This window comes from Anabrus simplex, chromosome 1, assembly GCF_040414725.1.
Source record: "Anabrus simplex isolate iqAnaSimp1 chromosome 1, ASM4041472v1, whole genome shotgun sequence".
Classification (NCBI taxonomy): domain Eukaryota; kingdom Metazoa; phylum Arthropoda; class Insecta; order Orthoptera; family Tettigoniidae; genus Anabrus; species Anabrus simplex.
In genome coordinates, this window is record NC_090265.1 from 247,007,129 (window position 1) to 247,026,162 (window position 19,034).

At 40.6% G+C, this 19,034-nt stretch overlaps 1 protein-coding gene across 2 annotated transcripts in view; it reads left to right on the forward strand.

Annotated features, from left to right (window-relative positions):
* LOC136886370 (aminopeptidase N) overlaps nucleotides 1-19,034 on the forward strand; it is a 323,565-nt gene that overhangs the window by 165,220 nt on the left and 139,311 nt on the right. For both annotated transcript variants that reach the window (XM_067159117.2, XM_068231042.1), the window contains exon 2: nucleotides 17,327-17,537. In XM_067159117.2, the coding sequence (XP_067015218.2) occupies nucleotides 17,340-17,537 (198 nt within the window). In that variant the 5' untranslated portion in view covers nucleotides 17,327-17,339. The remainder of the gene's footprint in view (nucleotides 1-17,326; nucleotides 17,538-19,034) is intronic.

The following is a 19,034-nucleotide window of genomic DNA, read 5'->3' on the forward strand; positions in this document are numbered from 1 at the left end:
GTAATATCTTAAATTGATGTACATTTCAATACGGACCAAATATGAAATTTGTAACATGTAATTTCTATAGTAGTGTAAACATAAAGCTTGGTTCGGACTCCTGAGGTCATGGTTTTAGAAAGCTTGTAGTTTTACGTGGGACATCCAATTTTACGCGTAATCCGAGCCACGGGTTCGTGTCTTTTCATTTTAAAAATCCCATGTGCACACCAGAGGTAATACTGTACTTCAGCTTCTATTTTAGCATATATTGTCGAGAGGACGATTTGGGACGATGTTGGCTCCGACTATTTTATCTCTGTTTACCGAGCAAACTGCTCACACTAACACGACAATCTGGAATCTTTGCTAACCAGCTGGTCGTGACTCAGACATTTAGAATCTGTATTTCCGTGAAGCAGAAAAATGTCTGTAATTTCTTATGGCTCTCAGAATTTCATAAAAACTTCCAGTATTCATTCTGAAGTTTGTATAAAATCGTTTTTCATTCTTCAGGAATTGGCGAATGGGAGTATAACATGTTTTCAGTTCCTCTCTTGACATGTTTATATCATAGACTGAAATGCTTCGTTCCTTTCGCCTAATATAAGAACATAAATCGTCGCTGTTCGGGCAAAAGGTTATATCTCAGAATGCTCTTTCTATTCATCATTCTTCTTAAGACTTGTCACGCCTCCCAGCCACATTATCGATATGCAGTTCATCAGAACAATTTTCGTTGTGTTCAAATTCCTATGCTAACGTGTAAAGGAATATTCCCCTTAAGTACATTATTCCGTAGGGGTGCGTAAATAAGTCATGCAAACATACATTCCTAGAGTGTGGTACGGTAAGGTTCATTTCATTTATACGTAAGCAAAGGAAAATGAACACAACGAATATTGTTCCGACGGACTAAATATCCATTTGTTTCTGGGAGGCGTCACCAGTCTTAAGGAAATAATGGATGGGAAGAGCAATGTGAGATATAACATTTTGCCCGGACAGCGACGAAATAACAACTACTGACACATATTTCACTTACGAAACTCTTTATGCACTTATAAATATGTCTACATATAAACTAAACAGCATGTTGAATCTACCTATGAAAATTTAGTGCAGGCAAAGGAATTACGGGTGTTCACCTTCGTTTTCATCAAGAGTGACTGTCAGAAGTAGAACTTCCTCCAAAGGTAGATCCGTGACTATACCTAAGTGGTATCCGTGACCTGAAATAGGCCTAAGAGGCGATTATCGCACCTTCGGGAATATCGCGCCCGTGTGCGGGCTTCCATTTACTGCAATATAATTAGGTATCGTCCTGAATTGAAATATTTGTTTGGTGTCTGTATGTGGGAGCCTTTACTCTAGCTCATTTTGAGTAGTAGTCGAGAGTTTGAGATAGGACGCCCTTCATAGATACTAAACTGGGAGTTGAACATCGAACATTCGGACATCGGCCTTTCGGACGAACAGGACATAGATAAGTCACTATGCTAATCCTGCTCTCAGTTTATAAGATCATAACACCATAATGCGAATAATAATAATAATAATAATAATAATAATAATAATAATAATGATATTTTACATCTCGATAACTGCTATACCGAGCAAGCAAACGTGCGGTTAGGGTCGCACAGCTGTGAGCTTGCATTCGGGAGATAGTGGGTTCGAACCCTACTGTCGGCAGATCTGTAGATGGTTTTCCATGCTTTCCCATTTTCACACCAGGCAAATGCTGGGGCTGTACCTTAATTAAGGCCACGCTCCCTTCCTTCCCACTCCTAGCCTTTTTATGACGTGAGTCCGCAATTTTCCCTAAGGCTACAGCGCGCTCGAAATGCATGTGTGAGATATATATGCAATTTAAGAAAATACGACCACGTGTCACCATCTTTCCTAAAACTAGAGTGGTCGTGACTCCATGTTCGTCGTAACCAGCATACTTTGTCCCTCCTCCATCTACATCTTCCCCCATCTTACCTTTCTTCGCGTTTCCATTACTTCTCAAATGTTTATGACAGAAGGATTCAAACATCCAACCTGCACAACATCTCTTACCATTGAACTGCCGCATATAACAGCTCATTATCGGTGTTTGCCGCACGAGAATGGAATCATTTACCGGACGACGTAAGAGGAATAACAGCTACAGTGTCATTTAAAAGAACGTTAAGAGGTACAGCAGGATGCGAATAAACTGTGCGTTTTTGATCTTTCATTGATCGTGCTACTACAATATCATTACTAGCTATTATTATTATTATTATTATTATTATTATTATTATTATTATTATTATTATTATTGCTGTTGTATGTATGTCTCACTGTGGTCAAATTTTATTTCAGTTATATTTTGATTGTGTTTAAATTGTGTTTTATCTAGTATTAATTATGACTCTAATGTATACTAATTGGTTTAGTGTAAGAGAAGGCCCAATGGCCTTAAATACGCCAATAAAGACATTTATCTATCTATCTACCTGCCAACATCGCCATAAGAAAATTAAAAAGAAACACAAACAAACAAACAAACAAACAAACAAACAAACAAACAAACAAACAAACAAACAAACAAACAAACAAACAAACAAACAAACAAACAAACAAACAAACAAACAAACAAACAAACAAACAAACAAACAAACAAACAAACAAACAAACAAACAAACAAACAAACAAACAAACAAACAAACAAACAAACAAACTTCTATACATTTCAGATTTTAAGAGCTGCCAGGGTGTCAGAATTACTCAAGAAAGAGTTCCTTCACGTGTCTGAAAACAACGACGTGGAGATATCACTTATAAAATCATATACTCAAATGACAACGACCTCCACATTGATAAAACAGCGCTTAACGACTAGGCCCTATATGCAGGCATGTTCTCTGTGTTTGTGCCGGTATGTGTGTCCTTTAGTATCTTCCTGACTAATGCTCAAAATTTGATGAAACTGAAAATCGCCCGCTTGACTATACAACATTTTAATCTTGTCATAATTGTCAAGTGCAAGCAACAGATAAATACGTCTTTTAATGTGGAGTACGCCTTTTCGGAGGCGATTTTCCGTGGTTTCCCATTTTCACACCAGGCAAATGCTGGGGCTGAACCTTAATTAAGGCCACGGCTGCTTCCTTCCAACTCCTAGCCCTTTCCTGTCCCATCGTCGCCATAAGACCTATCTGTGTCGGTGCGACGTAAAGCAACTAGCAAAAAAAAAAAAAAAAAAAAAAAAGCTTCCTTCTCATTTCTAGGCCTTTTCCATTCTATCGTTGCCATAAGTCGGTGCGACGTAAAGCAAATAGAAAAAAAAAAGAAAAAAGAAAAATGTAGCCTTTTCGGAGGTCAAAAGTGCATACGAACAGCGTTATCAAAAGCCATACAGGACAAGTTTGTACTGTACTGTGGCGAGGTCTTTGTTGCCATAAACCAGAAGTTCTCAAACTCCTATAAGATTGTACCACTCACTCATTGTAACCACCACGAATAAAATGTTCTTCAATGATAGGCTTAAAATATGTGAGTACCTGAATAAGTACTAACGAAGTTTGAATTGGTAGAAAAACCAATGCACATCGTAAATAAGACAAAATCGTGCAATGAAATAAAATGTTTATAATACATCACAAGAAATGTCCGACTCGTTGGCTGAATGGTCAGCGTACTGGCCTTCGGTTCAGAGGGTCCCGGGTTCGATTCCCGGCCGGGTCGGGGATTTTAACCTTCATTGGTTAATTCCAGCGGCCCGGGGGCTGGGTGTTTGTGCTGTCCCCAACATCCCTGCAACTCACACACCACACATAACACTATCCTCCACCACAATAACACGCAGTTACCTACACATGGCAGATGCCGCCCACCCTCATCGGAGGGTCTGCCTTACAAGGGCTGCACTCGGCTAGATATAGCCACACGAAATTATTATTATTATTATTATTATTATTATTATTATTATTATTATTATTATTATTATTATTATTATCACAAGAAATTTAAGAATTTGTATCTGTAAGAAGTATTATGAGTCCGCCTCTGAGGTGGAGAGGTTAGCATGATTAGCTGCCACCCACGGAGGCCCGGGTTCGATTCCCGGCTCTGCCATGAAACTTGAAAAGTGGTATGTGGGCTGGAACAGGGTCCACTCAGCCTTGGGAGGTCAAATGAGAAGAGGTGGGTTCGATTCCCACCTCAGCCATCCTGGAAGTGGTTTTCCGTGGTTTCCTACTTCTCATCCAGGCAAATGCCGGGATGGTACCTAACTTAAGGCCACGGCCGCTTCCTTCCCTCTTCCTTGTCTATCCCTTCCAATCTTCCCATTCCCTCACAAGGCCCCTGTTCAGCATAGCAGGTGAGGCCGCTTGGGCGAGGTACTGGTCATTCTCCCCAATTGTATCCCCGACTCAAGTCTCACACTCCAGGACACTACCCTTGAGGGGGTAGAAGTGAGATCTCTCGCTGAGTCCGAGGGAAAACCCAACCCTGGACTTTCGGAAGTCTTTGCTTTCTTCGAAACAGGTTGCTCGATTATTATGTTGTATTGCGCTTATGTATTTCACTGATAAATAAGCCGGCTACCACCGAACGCTTCGTCGCTCTCAGCACACTTCAACATCCGAGTCAAGCCGAGTTGAGCCGAGTCGGACCGATGCACAGTGCACGGAGTCTCTGCGCCTTGATTTGCACGCGTGAGATTTTGAGCGTTTGAGAGGCCCTGCATTACGCTATGGTGGCGGACAGTGTGACTTGATAGAATCTGATATTGTTCCTTTAAGAACGAAAATGCCATTCTTTGTTTAATAGAGTGGATTTTTATCCCTTGTTTAATAATGTTTTCTTATGGGTGTATTGTAGTGTAATATTCATATTTAACCTGTGTGTTCGACAGACTGATGAGCTTTTAAGTTACAAATAATTATAAACACATAGTTACGCAGTATTAATCAAATAACGTCCATCTTAATCCTTTGGTACTTGAAACTTAGGACAGATGGAAGTTTCTTTAGAAAGGAGTGATTGAAGTCAGATAGTAAAATATTATCACTAACATTTTTCATTTGTACATGTTAGTGTCGTTTCATTAAAAACATTCGATGTTTCAGTGTTTTCATGGAAACTACTTTAAAAAATTTTCACTACCAGAACGGCTAATGCTACTCCTATCAAACTTGACGTAATTAGTACAAAATTAATGTTAGTGTTAAAAATCACCAGCGATGTAAGATTAAAGTTTCACGTTTTAGTAATTGTAGGTTTTCAATACTTGATGGATACAATGAATTGTGCAATATTGGGGCGATGGTTATAAATATACACATTCTATACTTTTCTAAACCGGGCTGCGTGGCTTGGACGTTAGTGCGCTGGCCTTCTGAGTCCGAGTTGAGTGGTTCAAACCTGGTTGAGTCCATTGGTATGTAAATGCACCAAAATACGACAGCCTCTTGACTTTAGGTTTACTGGAACGTAAAGGAACTCCTGTGTGAGAATATTCAGACAGCCCTGCACCTTGACGCCTCTGAAAACTGTAAAAATATTTAGTGTGACATAAATCTAACTGCATTATTTACCATGCTTTTTGAATTTATCTGTACTGCCGATCGCATCCTTCATCCTTGGTATATTGTTGGCACCGATTCATTCACACTTACAGTATATGCCGCTGACGTCTCTTGGGGGATAGAAGGCCAACGACTAACCGACTGTGCTTGATCGTCATACTCGAGTTCTAGTAGTTCCAGTATTGACCATGTAAGAAGTGGTTTCTCGTGGATTCAACTGAATGCCGGGATACAGGTCACGCCTCTTTCGGTCCCAATACTGCCCAAGTCGATAGCCGATGGGCTGTAGAATACATCCACGATATCCCCTGCCTCTGGAAAGAGGGTACTGAAAGAGGTAACCCCAGGTGCTCTGTGGAACACATCTACCATACCTCTGCCTGTGTTAAGAGGGTACTGAAAGAGGTAACCCCAGGTGGTCTGTGAACCAAAACCAAACCTCATGGCGGAACAGTCCCTACCAAGCGACCGCTGCTCAGCCCGAAGGCCTGCAGTTTACGAGGTGACGTGTTGTCAGCACGACGAATCCTCTCGGCCGTTTATCTTGGCTTTCTAGGCCGGGGCCGCCATCTCACTGTTAGATAGCTCCTCAACTATAAACACGTAGGCTGAGTGGAACTCGAACTAGCCCTCAGACCCAGGTAAAATTACCTTACCTGGCCGGAAATCGAGTCCGGAGCCTCCGAGTAAGAGGCTGACAAGCTACCTCTACACAGCGGGTCCGGAACACATCCACGATATGCCCTATCTGTGGTAAGAGGAGACTGAAGGGAGAAACTCCCAGGAGCTCTCAACTTGGGAGCGTGGGTTGACGACCAGTGACCCCCCAGCTGTACCTGGCACTGCTTTTTTGGCAGGCTCCTCACTTTCGTCTTTCCTATCTGATCTCTCTTGGATAACTCTTGTTCTCTTCCCAGCCAGACGGTATTACATTTGAGAAGCCTAGCGAGTTTTTATATTCACGCCCTTTGAGGTTCTTCCCTTTCATTTGTCGATAGCTTACTCTCATTCTTCGAAGGACCAGATCTACTAGCTGAAGTACCCGTGCTTCGCTACGGGATTCTGACCTTGTGGTTTTCCTAACTGAGTCAACATAGGTCATTACGAAAACGCCAGTAGGAGAGTAGCGATTAAAAGGAATGTTATCATATAAGTACTCGAACAAATGAAAAACCGGACATTTTCTCACTTTTAACGAGCAGTACTAGATAGATAAGATAAATGTCTTTATTGGCGTAGTTAAGGCCATTAGGCCTTCTCTTACGGTGCCGTACGACAGTACAAAATTCCACAGCTGGAATGACCAGGCCGCAGACAGCCGTGAACACTCCTCTGCCATTTTCCGTTTAATATGCACACTGCTCATTTCAATCGGTGTCTCGGAGTAGTGATTGAATAGCTCGAATGCTATGATGAACCAGTATGTTATGTACTAGTAGTATCGGAAAATGTATGAACCAGAGGAATGGCACGCTAAAGAAGAAACTTATCTAACTCCCCAGCTACTTCCCGCCATTACTCAGGCAGGCTGGTATACTCGGTACATTCGGGCGAGTTAGCCGTGTGGTTAGGGGCGCGCAGCTGTGAGTTTGCATCCGGGAGACAGTGGATTCGAACCACACTGTCGGCAACACTGAAGATGGTGTTCCGTGGTTTCCCACGGGTTGTACCTTAATTGAGGCCAAGGCCACTTCCTGCACACTCCTAGCTCTTTCCTATCCCATCGTCACAATAAGACCTATCTGTGTCGGTGCGACGTAAGGCAAATTAAAAAAAAACTCGGTACGCAGCAGTAATCCTATCTATCGGAGGTGAGTGGCAATAGAAGACACAAAGCACATCACAACAAACAGTTGTCAACGTAATGTTATTGTTGATCATTTTTATGAGCTTTCTATATTGTAGGTCTTCACATTTAGTTTTCTCTCAACTCTGTGATATTAGGGCGTCTTATAAAATTATTTATAGCGTGGACTGTAGTTCCTTATTCCCCGAATTTACGTACCGATTTTCATTCAATTCTCTTTACCCGTTTTCTCGCGACATGGCGCTGATATGGACTTAGTAACAAAAATCCAAATTCATGAATATATCTGTGATCATAGCCGGTACGATAACAATGTATCAGACATAAATGATTGGAAATTTAATACTATATAATATTAGTTAAGTGGTATTTATCGACACGACCACTAATAACATAAATATTTGAGAATAAAATTTTAGGCCTTCCCCTAAACTACCATTTCACTCAGTGTGAATAAAATTATTTATGGCCTCGATTATAATGACTCTTTGCCCCACTTTGTATGCCGATTTTAATTAAGATAGGACGACTAATAACATAAATATTTGAGAATCAAAGTTAGGCCTTACCCTAAACTACCACTTTTCTCAGCGTGAATGCAATTATTTATGGCCTAGCTTGTAGAAATTTATTTTTCGACTTCGTCTACCGATTTTCGTTAAGACTCGACCACTAATAACGTAAATATTTGAGAATTAAATTTTAGGCCTTCCCTTAAACTACCGTTTCAGTCAGCGTGAATAAAATTATTTATGGCCTAGATTATAGCAACTTATTCCCCGACTTTACACACCGATTTTCATTAAATTATCTTCAGCCGTTTTCACGTGATACGTGTACAGACAGACAGACAGACAGACAGACAGACAGACAGACAGACAGACAGACAGACAGACAGACAGACAGACAGACAGACAGACAGACAGACAGACAGACAGACAGACAGACAGACAGACAGACAGACAGACAGACAGACAGACAGACAGACAGACAGACAGACAGACAGACAGACAGACAGACAGACAGACAGACAGACAGAAATTACGGAAAATTAAAAAGTGGATTTCCTTGTTACTGTGGACACGACTGATCCAGAAATACCATCCTTTTTAATTTCTGAGCAATGTACAGACAAAACTCTTATTTTATATATCCATATGTACGTAGATATAGATTAGTGTTGAGAGAGGATGGTCACCCGGGTGTTTTTCCTCTTAAACAATGTTCAATCACCACCACCACCCCCAAACAGTAACTACTCGAAATCTTCTTGCAATCTTTGTCAGACAAAGTGGCTAATCATATTTCCATCGTCTTTACTATATAGTTAGTACTATACATTCCCTCACTTACCCTTAAATAACAATGGCTTCAGCCAGCTCTTAACCCGCTACCTTGGGACCAGAATACTGTCCACTAGCTGACCGTACTGGTAAGGTCGCCATAGAATTGGCTTCAAATTCTAATATAGGTCATTCTAGATGTGATTTTCCATGGACCCTTCACTAAATTCTGCCGCATGCTGCAATGGTGTTAAACGTACAGGTCAAGAGCGCTTCAAAACCAGTCCTTGCTCCAGTCAACAATCGACCTAGTACAAACACCACATGGACACAGGTTAACAGGTCAAACGTAATACACACTATAAGACTGAAGATGTCGGAATTCCTTTGCTTGAAGCAATAACTACTTCCATTAAGTTCAAGTGTAGACATGTTCATCGCCACCTCCCGATCAAGCCACAAAAAACATTCGGATATTCACATTCTGTCATGCACTTGTTCAATATTTAATTTTCAACGACTTCTTATTCTTCTTTCTGGCCTTTCCCAGTGATTTGGGGTAGGCACTACATGTGGATTAAGCCTAGTCTTGGTCGGTACTACATATGGATTAAGCCTAGTTTTGGTCGGCACTACATGCGGATTAAGCCTAGTTTTGGTCGGCACTACATATGGATTAAGCATAGTTTTGGTCGGCACTACATATGGATTAAGCCTAGTTTTGGTCGGCACTACATGTGGATTAAGCCTAGTTTGGGTCGGCACTACATGTGGATTAAGCATAGTTTTGGTCGGCACTACATGTGGATTAAGCCTAGTTTTGGTCAGCACTACATGTGGATTAAGCCTAGTTTTGGTCGGCACTACATATGGATTAAGCCTAGTTTTGGTCGGTACTACATATGGATTAAGCCTAGTTTTGGTCGGTACTACATATGGATTAAGCCTAGTTTTGGTCGGTACTACATATGGATTAAGCCTAGTTTTGGTCGGTACTACATATGGATTAAGCCTAGTTTTGGTCGGTACTACATATGGATTAAGCCTAGTTTTGGTCGGTACTACATACGGATTAAGCCTAGTTTTGGTCGGTACTACATATGGATTAAGCCTAGTCTTGGTCGGTACTACATATGGATTAAGCCTAGTTTTGGTCAGCACTACATGTGGATTAAGCCTAGTTTTGGTCGGCACTACATATGGATTAAGCCTAGTTTTGGTCGGCACTACATATGGATTAAGCCTAGTTTTGGTCGGCATTACGTATGGATTAAGCCTAGTTTTGGTCGGCACTACATATGGATTAAGCCTAGTTTTGGTCGGCACTACATGCGGATTAAGCCTAGTTTTGGTCGGCACTACATGTGGATTAAGCCTAGTTTTACAGCCTTTCCTGACGCCAGCTTTATGTGGAGGTAAGTTTCTGTGTTGGTTGGTAGTACGATGTGTTTTATGTAAATGAGGATGGTATTAAGACAAACACGTATATTTATTCCCCGAGCCGGTGTGTTTAACCAGACGTGGCTAAAATCCCCGGCGTGGCCGGCTTTCGAGCCCGGGACACCTTTGAACCGGAGGTAACTACGCTCTCCATTCAGTGAAGGAGCCGGGTTTAATTTCTAACGACTGATAATGCTTTTGTTAATAGGAAGTACTATTTACATCACATAGTGCCTATGAATATTTTAGCGTTAATAGGCTATGCTATGACAGTGGTAGCTTAAATAGTAATAAAGCTATCAATTTCTTTTAACTTTGTATTTTAATCTCACCCACTCTCTCGCTTTTCACGATATTTCAGGAGCCACCAAGCCGATGAGAGTAAAATTTGGCACATTTGTTCCTCTTAGTCCATAAGTAACACCTAAGAAACGAGGGGCGTCATTAGCTCAGTGGCTTAGTTGCTGGATACCCAACCTGAAGGCTGAAGTAATCACGAGGCGTTAGGAAGGGAATCCGGTCTTAAACCTCCGACGGAAAAAAAGCCTGGATGGTTCCAGGGACGCAGGAAATAACTGGGATAAGCTGAAGAAAGTTAACAGCTAAGAATGTTACTGTGGCTTTGTGTGTGTTGTGGCAACCAGTATTTTGAGATGGAGCAGTTGGCAACTCTCCTTCTTTCATTCTCTTGGCAGAACGTGAAGGACTCTGCGTGTTTGTAATCGTAATAAATGTAATACCCCATTATTTAAATATACCCGTGGAATGTGTAGTTGTTGACAGAGTACCGGTTCGTCACTCTGCTGGCTATCGGGAGGTATTTCTCTGGAAGTTGTACAATCCAAGGAAAAATTTGTCTTTACTTTTTAATTATGTGAAAAGGAAAAGCGAAGTGTTTATTCACGGCCAACTAGATTCCTCGTTGCTGTTGGAATATGATGATTTCGCAACATTCGCAATAAAGGGAGATTAGGCAAGAAAAGATCTCTCTAAGCCGATACTCAGTGCGTTCACTTGTTTCTTACACCCACCACCCTCGCGAGACCCCGCCTATCTTTTTGTTATTAAATCACGGCCGACTTGATGCGTCGCTCTAGCTGTTGTTGTACGTTGTCAGCTTCTGGGAGAGATTAAGTCCCCTTAATCACCCCAACCCCTTTATCTTCGCACCAGTTAAGGTAACATAAGAAGAATTTGTTTCTTGAACGCGGCCTATCGCATTCAATAAAGTCCAAACCAAACTGACCAGAACACGAATGTTGACGTTTGCATAGAGAAGTGAGCTCGTATATACGATAGGATACAATGTTTACAGTACACTGTCTTGTATGGGCTAAAGCCAAGTTTGTTACCTTCAACGATCTGTCTCACAAAGTCTCATCTTTGGATTTAAAGATAGGGAGGCAACTGGACTAGACAAAATAGTGACTGAATAGATGATTGCTTTTCTAGAAAATAGAACTCAGAGAATTAGAGTAGGTAAAATATTTTCTGATTCTGTAACGATTAAGAGGGGAGTTCACTGTAAGTATCTAGGTGTTAATATAAGGAATGATCTTCGTTTGGGGTTAATCATATAAATGGAGTTGTAAATAAAGGTTACAGATCTCTTCATAAGGTCATAGGGGTATTTAGGGGTTGTAGTAAGGATGTAAAGGAGTGGAGATTGAAGTCACTGGTAAAACCACAATTGGGAAGTGTCTGTTCAAAAGTTGCTATTTCCACTTCCAAAAAATAAATCAGTATTTCGTTCACATGCATTACAGTAGCTGAATATCATCAGCAAGATGTAATTTCTTAAAAGTTGTACCAAACACGATCGTAGGTGCGTTCCTTGCGCCCTTTATTGTACTTTTGTTGCGCTTTTCCCATAACTTTCATAAGGTGGATATAACACCTTTTGAGCAGATACTCATCAATGAGACTGTGGTTCCTGTGTATAGGACCCGTCACCAGGATTACTTGATTCGAGAACTGAAAAATCCGAAGAAAAGCAGCATGATTTGCTCTGAGTGATTTCTGACAACAGATTAGTATTACGAAATTGTTCCTCGGTACCTCTTTGTAAACCACGTGGCATTGCCTTTTGGGGCTAAGATGACCAAGCTACTGGCAGAGTTAAATCTGGAACATGCGACTCGTACTGGTAACGGAGCTGTTTTTCCCGGAGTGAATGTTTGGCACTTATTCATTCGGAGCTCCGATTTACTTACGAGTAATCTGCCACGCGGTAATTTCAAATTGTTACTGATACATTTACTACATGGTGGATTGGATAGGATCATGTTCCGACAATGTTATTGGTATCATATAAACAAAAGTAACGCAGTACAGTGCCAAGTAGCTTACGTACAGATCACAGTGAATGAAAAAAGAATAATGTTATATCTACATTACTGCTGACTGTGAAAAATTAAATAAACATGGACCTAGGTAATGTGCATAAATCAAACGAACTGTGTGCATTGTTCGGTTAAATACCTTTTGTTCCCGTTCAGAAAAATTAACTTATTAGGTGATTCTGGAGAGAGTGAATTTCGCCGATCCGTTATGATCTGCCCAGCCGTTGAAAATATTATTTCGGCAGGTACAGAGGTGGCTGGAACAGGAAGATACCAGAGGGCTACGTCACTTAGACCTTTCGATGTATTTCCCTTAACCCAGAATAAATGGCAACATATCACTTACAATGAATCTCCTTAGCATTTCGTCAATCTTATTCTTTTCCTCGTTATCTTCGCAATACATCACTACGGTGTTACACTATCATTACCAGCATTTGCTTCAATATTCTCCTTATGGAAACGCCCTAAATGGCCCAGAAGATTCGATGTTCCCCCACCTGTTGCAATTAACCGACCGCATAAAGAACATTTTGCCTGTTTTCTACTGACATCTCTTTCAAAGAAATGCCATACCTCCGATTTCCGTTTTGGCATTGGAAAATATCCGACGTACCTTGAACACAACGAGCGATTGCACGAATCCGTTCTACTGTTTACTGCCGTGCCCAGTTGTAAGTTACTTAGTCTATACTTCGCAAACCTGTCTCCTAGCACTGGCTAGTGACGAATCGTATGACACCTCCGGATGCCCTCCCTTCTCCAACCCTTCTTACTACCACCGCTCTCTGTTACTCCTCCGTAAATATGCCCTCTGTTCGTCGGTACTACCGGAGGTAACCGGATGGGGCATTTCGATCGTATCTCCGATTCAATCAACGGAGAACCGCCTTCGCTTGCCAGCACTACATGCGACATGGAACTCTACATGTGAGAAACAGTCCTCTTTTAAGTCGAAAAAAAAAGGAAGGGTTTCTTTATTTCTAAAGGAGATTCCAAATACCAAATTTCACGTCTGTGACATTTTAGGTTTTGAGATATAAGTGTCCTCATAAAGAGAATTCAACCCCTTCTTCACTTATTTTCGATCTCCAGCTTAAGTTGTTTTTCCGAAAACAAAATTACGTGTTTCTGTATTTTTAAAGGAGATTACAAATACCAATCTTCACGTCTGTGTCATGTTATGTTTATGAGATATACTGTACATATACTCAATTTAAAAACTGCTCCACTCCTTGGCTGAGTGGTCAGCGCTGAGGTCTTCGTTTCACAGGGTTCCGGGTTCGATTTCGGGCTGAGTCGGGGAATTAAATCGTGTGTGATTAGTTCTCCTCGCTCGGGGACAGGTTGTTTTTGTTTGTCCCAACACTCTCCTCTTCACATTCACTCAACACACCACTTTACCAACCACAACAGGAACACGCAATAGTAATTACATCCCTAGACATAGGGTTGGCGCCGGGAAAGGCATCCAGTCGTAAAACAGGGCGAAATCCACATTTGCGATACAGTCCGCACCCGAGACCCCGAAAAGCGGTAGAAGAAAATGATACTCATTAAAAAAAAATCACGCGCTTTTGTATTCCTTCACCCCCTTAAGTGGATTTTTCAAAAAAGTGTGTTCATTTATTTTTAAAGGAGATTCCAAGTACCAATTTTAACGTCTGTAACGTCTTCAGTTTCTGAGATATATGTATCATATAAAGAATTTCACTCTTTTCAACCCCCCAATCAACCCTTAAGTGGATTTTCTAAAAACAAAAAAATTGTGTTCTTTTATTTTTAAAGGAGATTCAAAATACCAGTTTTCATGTCTGTAATGTGTTAGGTTTTTATGATATATTGTAGATAACATCGCTGCTGTAGAATCTTGGAGCTGATGTTGCCATGGTTACGGCAATTCATTTCTTTATCCAATTCTTGGAACAGGGTAGTGTGGTGCCAATATCTCCATAACGGTTGGTTTTAGGGTCTTAAAACATGAGCTTCGGGACCCTAGGGCTTACCGATTTTTGTTCTTTGCGTAAAGGGGCTTAAGTTGAGCTTTGTCTCGTCCTTGTACGACAATTTCGATATTTCGCCTATATTAGCCTAGTATTTTTATACCTCTCCCCGTGCCCCCCGTCGAATTGTTTTGAAAATAAAATAAGCCCATGTCCGTTAGAACTGAATATTTACATTAGTAAAATAATTTTTAGAATCGGTCCAGTAGTTCCTGAGATTAGCCATTACATACAAACAAACTTTACCTCCTCATTATTAGTATAGAAAAGACCAGGCAAACAACTGACAGGGAATCTTCCACCTGGGTGACAGCCGTAAATGCAGATTAGTGGTGATTAATTAATTAATTAATTAATTAATTTATTGATATGGAAGTTAATGGCGGTAATGATAATTATTGTTTTTAATATCATTTTTTACACTTTGCTTTGCGTCGCACCTACCCATATCGGTCTTACGGTAATTGTGGGATAGGAAAGGGCTAGGAGTGGGGATGAAGCGACCGTGGGCTTAATAATTAAGGTACAGCCCCAGCATTTGCCTGGTGATAAAATGGGAAAACAGATCAGATGATTGTTTAAAAGGGAAGTATAAATAGGCAACCATACCCTCTCAGCACTAATAAGAGGATAAGTATGACTTGAAAATGAGGATTCCTAGGCCTCATAAACCTAATACCCCAGGGTCGGAACAGAACAAAAGTTGACAGAGAGAGATCGCATGAGAAAGATGAAATTGAGGTACCTGGAGCAAGTGAAATGCCATCTTCAGCAAGAAGTCCTGTGGTTTCCGTCCACAATCCAAAGTAGAGAGTCCCTGGGGTTTCTCCTGTTATTCACCTGTTACGACAGGCAGAATATACCTCACGCAAAGAGCAAAGTAGCCTTTTTCAATCTATTTTGTTGAAGCAATATTATCTCTAATGAAATGAATGTGGTGTTCGCATCAAAGACATCTTCGAGTGTTTACAGTGAGTGCCCATCGAATTTTAAAATATTGTTTGGTCTGTAAGGGATATTTTCTTGTTTTGTTTGTTTGTAGAGCACATATACCACTTTCCTCCTGTTAGCATTCATTCTCTCCCGTATTTCGTAATACTGCATGCTCGTGACTTATCGCAGCAAAATCATAGCGCTTTGTTTTATAATTTACGAGTAAAGTGTGATGTTTCTATAGCGAGCATGCTTATCTTCAGATTCAGACCGTAGAGCGAGCTCAGTTAGTTGTTAAATTTCAAGTGAAATCAAGAGAGCAGTGAAGAGTTAGCTTAGGGTATGTGGAAGGTACAGGGTAACTTTCGCCACAACTTTGAGATCTAAGATTGTTCATTTCCTTAAAAAGTTTATTGAAATTGAAGACCCTGTTCCGTGATGCACAATTTACATCTGATAGGCACACACTGGCAACTTTTATCGATTTCCACACATTACAGTTGGATCACCTGTTGCATGTGATGCAGAACTAACGGTTCTGAGAGAGAGAGAGAAACGTCATTTTTTGAGATGCAAATTACCATGGAGTTAGGTCACATGCTCTCGGTGGCAATTCTGTCTTGAAATGAAAGGGAATTGCTGGTTTGAGAAGTTCCTCATCCGTAAACCAAAGTGAAGAGGAGCTTCATCTTGTTGCCATATTCATTGCAGATCGGAAAAACGAGGGCATTTTCAAGTACTGCAATAACTACCTCGTGTAACATCTCAAAATATCGATCACTGGTAACCTTTTCATGAATAAAGAATGGTTCTATGACACCTCTTCCTCCTAATTCCACCCGAGACAATCACATTAGGGGTGTTTAAGTAACCAAGAAAACTTCATGTGAACTTTACATAGCATAATAAGCACAATTGTGCCAGTTTACTCGGTTGTTCAGCTTAAATTAAGCTTCATCGCTGTACAGAATTGTCCAATAGGCAGGATCAGCTTAATGTCGAATGAGAAACCATTCGCAGTACTCCAAACGATGGTACGACTTATCTTTATGTAGCACTTGCAGAAGCTATGGTCTCAGTTTGAGATCATAAAAATGATTACTCTCCAATTCGAGAGATTCCTTTCTGGCGAACCTCCTTGACTGAGGACACAAGTATTAGCCACAAGATGAGTATTTCCTTCCGTTCTAACAGTTCGTGGCCATGCGCTTTGTGCTAGATCCATAATATTACATGTCTCCTAACCGTTTGTTCAAATTTCTTATCGCTTGACGTGACGGTGGTTGAACATCAGGAAATACCTGCTGTCACCAACGCTATGTTTTTATTATGTTTTCACCAATATTTTAGCACAGGAACAAGTTGATCTTTGGTTGATTTGCGATACACTGTAAGAAACGAGCAGTTACAGTATTATAGACATAATCCAATACAATAAACAATAACAATCGAGCATAGGGAAACAAATGAAATACGGAACGCGATCAACATACAGTAGTTGCTGAATCCCACAAGGTATACACGGAGTAGCTCGATTTTTAAAGTTATGACAGCTGCATATGTGTCTATGAGTGGAAGCGACTTTTGTCCCAACGTGTAGGCCTATTAGTCACTCATGCTTTAACTAACTGATTTACCGAGTGGTACTTTGATAGACTGTTAGTGTATACTTTACACAAACTTTCATGTTCATAGCATATTTTCATGCACTTTCTTTGTTAGTTCCTTGATATATTTATTATAGTATATTGTCTGGATTGCCTCTGATATTGTCAAGAGGAAATGACCGGAGTTCGAAAAATTGTAAGGCTCTCATTGCATATTTAAAAATTGAAGGTAGGCGATGTCTCGCATAGATTTCTTCAAGATCTTATAATCATGATGTCACGGGAGGTTATCGTATCACTTCTGTAATTTTAATGAAAACCGAATGAAGCACACCTTACTCACTGTCTGTATTTTTTTTTTCCAGGAGAGAAGGTGTCATGCCGCTGTCTGGGAGTCGAACCGAGTTCCTACAACAAACAGATGCGCCCTCCGACATCAAATATGGTCGTTCCGGCGGCTGGTTTGTGTCTTCGAAGAAGGCGTTAGGACTGCTACTTATGGTCGTGGCTGCTCTCGTCCTAGTTGGACTTTTAGTGTACTACCTGGCTCCCTGCAGGAAGGACAAGACAGCTCAGGTAAGTGGCCATACTAATCAAGGAGTTAGCACTGTAACTCCAGTTGCAATGACACTTACCCCGGATTTAAGCAGGAATCTCAAGTAAGATAAATGAGTTGAGGCATGGGTTTAAGTCTCGTTCCCAGCCATCCCAGAAGTGCTTCGTCGGTTTTCACATACAATAAAGTCACGAATAAATATAAGCTTGAGGAACGTCGCGTACAAACAAATGCGTAAATATAATATAACTTGCCGTCTAACATAGCAGGAGTTATCTATCGTGATGATCGAGTATTATAAGTATACTAGCAAATGTACCCGTGCTTCGCTACGGTATTGTACAAAATATACTGATATCGAAGTAAATTGCTGTACATGAAGTGAATAAGAATTTTTTAATTGGATGTCTCTTGGCGTTATCCGAGAAAAAGCATAGGGAGGTCCGCAGATGTTGTTTCCAATGTAAAGTGCGAGTTGCAGAGTTGTGATGATAATGACAGGTCCATTGTCTGCCGCAATTCACTATGCGTAACGTCAGTCACATTCTGATGGGTAAATTTGTTTATAATCGGGGGCACCTATACCTAATGATAAAGAGAATCAGGTAAAAGAGTTTAAAAAAATGCACGCTCCCTTGCCTTCTGCTAGTCAAATCAAGAAGGGAATTATGCATTACAATGGTACACAGGCGTTGGAGAACTACCCCATTCCTATTGCTAGTTAAAGTCGATGTGGGGAGTACTGATTACAACAGCATACTCCCTCCTGCTGACAGTCACTATTGATTTGTAAAGTATTAATTACAATGTAAGACACACCCCCTTCTAGATCGCTACAAATCGACTTTAAATTAATAAATGTAGATCGACATACGGAAGTATATGCATGTTCAACTTCATTATCAGAATAACTGCTGCTAAACGGTGCATTCATATTGAAAAACGGATTGTATGAAAAGACGCCTCTGGCCTCATTTAGCGATCTAAACGGCTAGCCCTATGATATTTCCTCGTATCTCATCTATTTAAAGGCAAGGTTATTTTAGAAACGTTGAATAGGGTGAAATTTGTGTAAGGTTTTCACACAGTGAATTACTTTTCATATACTTATGTGACAGCTTCAAACATAGAATTTCGCTGGATATTCGTGTAGAATTTGATGACCCCATCTTTCCTATAAGTGAATCAAACCTTCAATTATACGTGTACAAAGTGCAAAATTTATATAAATCTAGAAATAGAGCCAAATTTAGCATAAAGGATAGAGATACGACAAAAAGTCATAGGACCAAAGTTGTAGATCACTCCAAAATGAACAGAGACTGTGCCATCCGTTTTGTGATACGACTTACCGTTTAGCCACCAAATACTTCGAAAGGAAGGTCTGCACCGTCATTAAAATTGCCTCCATATTTCGATATTTTTGGGGGTAAAAAAATAGATTTTTTAAACACCTCGTGTTTCATCGGTTACAGGCAAAAAGCTATAATTTTGCCAAATTTCTATTTTCTAACTCG